Consider the following 8,091-nt stretch of genomic DNA (forward strand, 5'->3'; position numbering starts at 1 on the left):
ACCCAGCAACCTTCTTGCTGTGCGACAGCACTACCTACCTACTGCCTCGCCCGCTGTCTTAAATATATATATATAAATTAAAGTGCTGTAAATTTTTTTAAACTTTTTTTTTGCTGTAAATCATTGTAAAATATACAGTGTGATAGTCATTCTCTCTTTGCTAAGAAAAAAAAGACATTTTAATAGTCTCCTTGTATTACACTGTTATTGTTTTGGAGCTTGAAACCCCATTTTATTCTTTGACCCGTAAAATGGTTTGTCCTCTCACAGACCCTTTAATTCAATACAATTATTCCAATAACAGATTAAACCCATTTAAAAATATATGGACTCTTCAGTGCCATCATAAAACCCATTCTTTAGCCAAAGCAAAAGGTCTATTAGGTAGTAAACTATTAGCTAGGAAACTCTCTCTCCTTCTCTATCTCTCCTTTTACACAGTAAACAATCCCAGCTGTCTAGCCATCCTATTCTAGTGTGAAGATTGCTCATCACAAATAATTGCGCCTGTGATATACTCAAGGAATCGACTAAACGCGTCAATAGCTTTGTGTTTGTCTGTCCTCTCCCTGCACCTCTTTGTTAGTTGACTGAATTTCTTGGAAAACGCTAAGCTATAGACATCATGTGGAGATATCAAGCTGAAAGGCCTTTTCTTTTCCCCAACCTAATAGTGACTTATCAGCTGAATTTCATATCATTAGCTTTCAGATGTATCTTATGTTGGCTTTAGCAAGGTTCATGAGATTACGTCCTATTATTTGAAAAAGTGTTGGGTAAAATGAAAGTTTCGACCTCGGTGTCTTTGCCAAGTGAAAACGTATCAAGCAGCTTCACCTTAGGAAGGTGCATTTGAACTCTATCATGGCTCTGATAATACTGACAAAGATACAAAGGGCTCATTTGTGATATGGCCTGAAACTGTCACTTGATTCTTACTGACTTTTTTGTGCTGAAGCTAAATGGGCTTGAAAATCCTTCTGACTGAATGGCTATCAAATCTTCTGTTTGAAACCAATGGGAAGCTTGACCCCCGCGCACTGAGAGTCAGGCAAGTCCAATGAGAGGGTTTGTGGTAAGCTGGAGGATTTGAGTTATTAACCCAGGCCGTTTGTTGTCGCTGTCCAAGGTACTGTCATTAACCTAATGTTCTGGTGGATGAAGCAGAACATCTGACGTGCTTTAGAACTGAATAGGGGAACACAATGTACGAAAAAAAAGTAATACAGAGAAGTAAAATAATAAGAATAATTATTATTAATATATAATTAATAATAATTTAGGATTAATATAATAATAATTATTATTACTGATGTTATTTGTATTATTTTATTATATAATAGTGCATTATTTAAATTTAAAAGATCTGTTTTCAATTTTAATATAAATGATGAATATACACTCACCGGCCACTTTATTAAGTATACCTGTCCAACTGCTCGTTAATGCAAATTTCTAATCAGCCAATCACATGGCAGCAACTCAATGCATTTAGGCATGCAGACATGGTCAAGACGATCTGCTGCAGTTCAAACTGAGCATCAGAATGGGGATGAAAGGAGATTGAAGTGACTTTGAACGTGTCATGGTTGTTGGTGCCAGATGGGCTGGTCTGAGTATTTCAGAAATTTTCAGAGTATTTAGGATATTCATGCACAACCATCTCTATGGTTACAGAGAATGGTTTGAAAAAGAGAAAATATCCAGTGAACAGCAGTTCTGTGGACGCAAATGCCTTGTTGATGCCAGAGGTCAGAGGAGAATGGCCAGACTGGCTCCAGCTGATAGAAAGGCAACAGTAACTCAAATAACCACTTGTTACAACTGAGGTCTGCAGAAGAGCATCTCTGAACACACAACACGTCCAACCTTGAGGCAGATGGGCTACAGCAGCAGAAGACCACACCGGGTGCCGCTCCTGTCAGCTAAAAACAGGAAACTGATGCTAAAATTCACACAGGCTCACCAAAATTAGACTATAGAAGATTGCACTCATCATTGGTCTGATGAGTCTCGATTTCTGCTGCGACATTTGGATGGTAGGGTCAGAATTTGGCATCAACACCATGAAAACATGGATCCATCCTGCCTTGTATCAACGGTTCAGCCAGGTGGTGGTGGTGTAATGGTGTGGTGAATATAGACAAATATAGACATATAGTACACATTTAGGATGTGGTGGAACGGGAGATCCTGAATGTGCAGCTGACAAGTCTGCAGCAACTTCATGATGCTGTAATGTCAATATGGACCAAAATCTCTGAGGATTATTTCCAGTACCTTGTTGAATCTATGCCACGAAGGATTCTAATAGCTCTGATAACAAAAGTGGGTCCAACTGGATACTAGTAGTTGTACCTAATAAAGTGGCCAGTGAGTATATAACAGTGATCCAGTCAGTACACACAGAAAACATTCTAATACAGCATGCCGATTTGCTACTTGGATATTTTCTTCATTATTGTCAGTGTTTAAAATTAGTAATAAGAAGACTAATAAAATTGTTAATAAATCAGAACCATTAGTAATTGATAACTTAGCAGCAAATTTTAAAATAACTTATGAAGTTTTTTATTGCAGAAATAAAATTCAATATGCATAGTTAATGTTGCATTTATGCTTATTATTTGTTATATTGTGTTATTAATTGTTACTTTTTTAACATTAAAATACACTGAAAAAAATATTCAAAGATAATTCATTGGATTAACTAAATATTTTTAAGGTAAGTGGTTGTAAACAATTTATTTGGCCTGAATTTAAACAAACAAATTAAGTTTAACATGACTACATTTAAAATGTATGTTTATGTTCAGCCCAAATAAATAGTCGGCAACAATTTTGCAATTTTACTGTTTTGGCTGGCGTCATACTAATTCAGATTTATAGTCTGATCCAGCAGATGGCCCCATTGAGCCATTCCGTATGCAAAATCCGCTAAGCCTTGTGTTTCTTAAAATAACCCGTTCTTGTTCCAGTTTTTAGTTTTTTTTTTCTGAATGAAATTGCATGTTATAAAAAGCAAATAATATGTTGATGATGGTGCTGTTTTAATTTATAACCCTTAAAGCAGTAATGAAATTGATGCATGGTGGATGGGTAATGATTTTGCAGCTAAGAAAAATTAAATGCCCGTGAACATTCCAATAATCAATTTGTGATGGTTCTGGATGCAATGCGCTCCTCAAAAGGCATGGCAAGCCATATTAATTCTTTCATACGTGTGCACAATATTTCATATACATTCAGAAATGTATGCTATTTAGAATTGCTGTCATTATGAACTCATTATATGGATTACTGATGTTTGTTGAATAGCAGCTAGTGATAGTATTATAAATAGAAAATACACCAGCCAAAGCTGGATTGCTTAGCATTCTTAGTTTGAAGAAGTATGTTAAAACGGCTTGCCATAACTTGAGACCTGTCAGAGCTTCTCTGCTTCTCTTCTAGAAAAGAAGACCGCAAGCTTGCTGAAAAACTCATGCAAACTATTGCACAGACAAAAAAAAATAATAAACACGAAGATGTACAAGCCTATTTGCAAATATGCTAAGGAATTGCAGATGTGCTGAAATAGCCTTTCATTTTGCTTTATTTTCTATTTAAATTATTTTTCTTTATTAAGAATGATTCATTTTTTCTGTTTTATAGTAATGCAATGCAGAGTTGACACTCCACGAGTATGCACGCTCCATTGCAACTGCTAATGCACATGTGATATGCGCGACAGGACAAGTGAGTATGAGCTGTAATTCTACATGAAGTGCACGGGACAGCAGCATCCTTTCCGGACTGATGCGAACGCGTTTAAATCACTTTTATGGAAAACTAATTCAAGGATGATATTTTTCTTCAGACTAATCGGATGACAAAATCGGACGCCAGAAACATGAGAAGCGCGCCTGTGTGACTTTACTGTTGATTCTCGTGCGTTTGCAGCGGATGCGATTCGGGATGCGCTGAAAGCGACGCGATCTGGATGTACACAGGAACGCAACGCAAAGGAACACAGTACTTTGTTGATTAAATAAGCGAAGAAATCCTGCTCGACAGAAACAATGTAAAATGCGAGCCTCTCGTTTCTCAAAGCGAACTGTCATCCGTTCTCTCTCTGGAGTCGAGTCTGCTTTGTGAACAACATGACACGGACGCGCTTCTGCTGTCATTAACGGGGACAAATCAGACCAACACAGCGACAATCCAATCAATACAGTATCGATGAGCTTATATATAAGGCTTAATCATCACGCCTGCCTATGTTTGCTTAACCTCTTTTGGAGAGTATGCTGTGGGACGGTGAACAAACTGCTGACAAGGTATTGAGAGACGAAAGAGTCTTAATTATACAGCATTATCTATTTATAATCTATATTAAATGCTTACCAGATGATTACTAAATGTATGTCTGTTTTTCTTCCTTTGGTCATATGTTCACGGGGAAGGTCTGTGGGAGTACATGGATCCATTTTTGAGCTCCTCGAGAGATTTTAACATTGAAAATATGATATGTGCTTTGCAAGATGACTCCAGCAGTCAGCATAACTACGGACAAACCAGATCAACCAGTTGCTCCGATTCACGTGTAAGCACTCTTAGTTTGGTCTGGAATTATGGGGTGACTGCTAACTCGACTCGGTGAAAAGCCATGGATGTGAATTACTCCACAGTCCTGGACAGCAGTGTGTCGCAGCGCGATTCATCAAAGCGAGTTTTGACTGGTTGTTTCCTCTCACTCCTCATTCTGACCACCTTACTGGGAAACACGTTGGTCTGTGCTGCAGTCACAAAGTTTCGCCATCTGCGCTCTAAAGTCACCAACTTCTTTGTTATATCACTGGCTATTTCTGACTTGCTTGTGGCCATTTTGGTGATGCCATGGAAAGCCGCCACGGAGATTGTAGGTTTTTGGCCGTTCGGCGCCTTCTGCGATGTTTGGGTGGCCTTTGACATCATGTGTTCCACTGCCTCCATCTTGAATCTGTGCGTCATCAGTGTGGACCGCTACTGGGCCATTTCAAGCCCGTTTCGCTATGAGCGAAAGATGACACCCAAGGTGGCGTTCATCATGATAAGCGTGGCATGGACGCTGTCCATCCTTATCTCCTTCATCCCTGTGCAGCTAAATTGGCACAAAGCCCAGACGACCAGTTATACAGAGCTTAACGGTACCTATGGCGAACTTCCCCCAGATAACTGCGACTCCAGCCTTAATCGGACATACGCCATCTCCTCCTCGCTGATTAGTTTTTACATACCTGTGGCCATTATGCTGGTCACTTACACCCGCATCTACCGCATTGCCCAGAAGCAGATACGTCGGATCTCGGCGCTAGAAAGAGCTGCTGAGAGCGCAAAGAACCGCCACAGTAGCATGGGAAACAATGCCAGTATGGAATCTGAAAGTTCTTTTAAGATGTCTTTCAAACGTGAAACCAAAGTTCTCAAGACCCTCTCGGTCATCATGGGTGTTTTCGTGTGCTGCTGGCTGCCCTTTTTTGTTTTAAACTGCATGGTTCCTTTCTGCAACCCAAACGAGAGCACTGACTTCTTGTGCATCAGTTCCACCACATTTGATGTGTTTGTTTGGTTCGGTTGGGCGAACTCATCACTCAACCCCATCATCTATGCCTTCAATGCTGACTTCCGAAAGGCATTCTCCATCTTGCTGGGCTGCCATCGGCTCTGCCCGGGCAGCAGCGCTATAGAGATTGTGAGTATCAACAACAACTGTGGCCCTCCGTCTACTTCTCAGTATCAGCCTAAGGGCCACATTCCCAAGGAGGGCAACAACAGCAACTATGAGATCCCTCACAGTATCATATGCCAAGAGGAGGAGAACCAGAAGAAGGAGGACGACTCTGGCATAAAGACCTTTGATAAACTGTCACCTTCCATGTCAGGCACTTTGGATAGTGATGCGGACGTCTCACTAGAAAAGATCAACCCCATTACACAAAACGGACAGCACAAATCCATACCCTGCTGAGCAGCGGGTGAGATCTGACTCCAGCAAGGAATCCTTGTTTATATACAGTACAGAATCCAAAAGCTTCACTGAGGACCTTAATAACAATTTTTGGACTTAACGAAACTTGTGGAAAACAAAAGAATGTTCCAATCGAAGGCACTTTATGCTGGATAACTATCTGCAAAATTTTCACAGCATTTATTATTGACATTAACAGGTCAGTTGTTGCAAAACATCTACGGAAAGTAATGCGAACAAACGATGCGTGCATATGCATACATGTGTATACATATGCACGCATGTGTGCTTGAACTATACTGTTGTTAATATAAAGACAAGAGTTAGGTCTCTAGTGAAATATCTTGTAGGTGAGTTCACTTTAACGGCTCACAAGTAGAGAAATTTGGTCGTGTCTACTCTGTCGACAATAAAATGTACATAGCGTTGTTTAAATTTTTCACCATTTATCAGAGTTGGCTGAGTCAACATCTCCTTACGCTGCTAGTTGTGAAATTGTACATGCAAACTACCCCATAATGTGACTTGAGAGCAGTAGCCATTTTTCAACCCAGTCTTCGATGTGTGCATTGGTGTGATGTCAAAGATGTTGGAGAGCAGTGGATTGTTCTGCTATGTGATTTATTATCAGCTGTGGAAGTGACCATGATAGTTGGATGTAATTTTTAACATGTTGATGTCAACGACTCCTTCCTTACCCAAGCCCTTCCTTACTGCCTACCCATCAGTTGTCACAGCACAGAAATTACAATCCCATTAGTAATCTCACCGGTCATTACTTTCACTTCGATTGTCGAAAGCTTTAAGAGGGAAATTGGTTTATTTTAAACCCCATGCCCAGGAGATCTACCAGTTTACGGTTATGCTTTTAAACGTGAATCCTTGCTCCGCTTTTCCTTTCTCGATTCCATCCACTCTAAATGTACTTTCAGGCACCACGGCTGCCTTTAAACGGTTTCTTTTGCCAAATCTATGTGGATGAACTTTGCTTTGGGACATGTGAAATTCAGCTAATGTACAACGGAAAACTGTAATGACTGTATCTTATGCAATGCTTCCGTCCAGCCACCCAGAAAGATGTTGTGACCTTTTTGAAAACACGATAAGAAGGCGCTTCAAAGCATATCCAGGATGAAAACCATTTCGCATCATGCATAGTTATTGTCCAAAACCCAGCCCCTGAACTGTTATGTCAGCTGTCCAATGAGCGGGTGTACTGTATGATTACCAATGTGTGTTACATCCGTGGGTACATTCGCCTTTTAGCTCGGTATTTCATTGTCCTACTGAATAGGTGACATATAAACTGCCGTCCCACTTATAATAATTTGTTGAGCTGTTTTGTTATGCAACTGCCCTTGATCTAAGTTAATTCCAGGGCCTTCCCTGTAGCGAGAACTTCCCTTGAACATCAGGATATGAACGAACTGACATGTTCTCAGAGTACATTAGGAAAGAATGTAAGCAAGATGGAAACGAAACCAACGTGATTACTATAAATCAACGATGGTAGCTTTAAGATTAGCTTGCCCTTTTTTGTTGACCGTATACAGTCGTAAGAGAGAAAATCTCTCATGGTTTGCCTTCATTTATACCCTGTGCCAAAATACTAAGGACGTCTTGCTCAGCAGTCTTTGCCAGCCTCCTTGTCTTTTACCCTACACGCTCAGAAATAAAGGCATGCAAGTTGTCACTGGGGTGGTACCTTCTGAAAAGGTACAAATTTGTACCTAAAAGGTCCATATTAATACCTCAAGGTTCTATATTAGTAGCTAAAAAATACAAAAGTGTTCCTCTTAAAATTTGTAGGTACTAATATATACTTTTTAGGTACCAATATGGAGCCTTTAAGTACAAATGTGTACCTTTTCCTGCTGAAAAATCCAGCTTAAACCAGCTTAGAATGGTTGGCTGGTTTAAGCTGATCGACCAGCCTGGTTTTAGAGGGGTTTGGTTTTAGCTGGACAGGCTGGGAGATGACCAGCTAAAACCAGCTTGACCAGCCTAGCCAGAATGGGAGCCCAGCCAAAACCAGCTATGTCCAGCTTAAACCAGAATGGTCAAGCTGGTTTTAGATGGTTTTAGCTGGTCACTTTACAGCC

General features: G+C 40.1%; 1 protein-coding gene across 1 annotated transcript; it reads left to right on the forward strand.

Annotated features, from left to right (window-relative positions):
- The first annotated feature begins 4,265 nt into the window (after window positions 1-4,265).
- Window positions 4,266-6,434, forward strand: drd1b (dopamine receptor D1b). Its single transcript, NM_001135976.2, is given in 2 exon segments — window positions 4,266-4,319; window positions 4,446-6,434. A coding segment is annotated over 1 exon segment (1,341 nt). The 5' UTR covers window positions 4,266-4,319; window positions 4,446-4,648; the 3' UTR covers window positions 5,990-6,434.
- Window positions 6,435-8,091: the final 1,657 nt, after the last annotated feature.

This window comes from Danio rerio, chromosome 21, assembly GCF_052040795.2.
Source record: "Danio rerio strain M-AB ecotype USA chromosome 21, GRCz13ab, whole genome shotgun sequence".
In the NCBI taxonomy this organism is placed as follows: domain Eukaryota; kingdom Metazoa; phylum Chordata; class Actinopteri; order Cypriniformes; family Danionidae; genus Danio; species Danio rerio.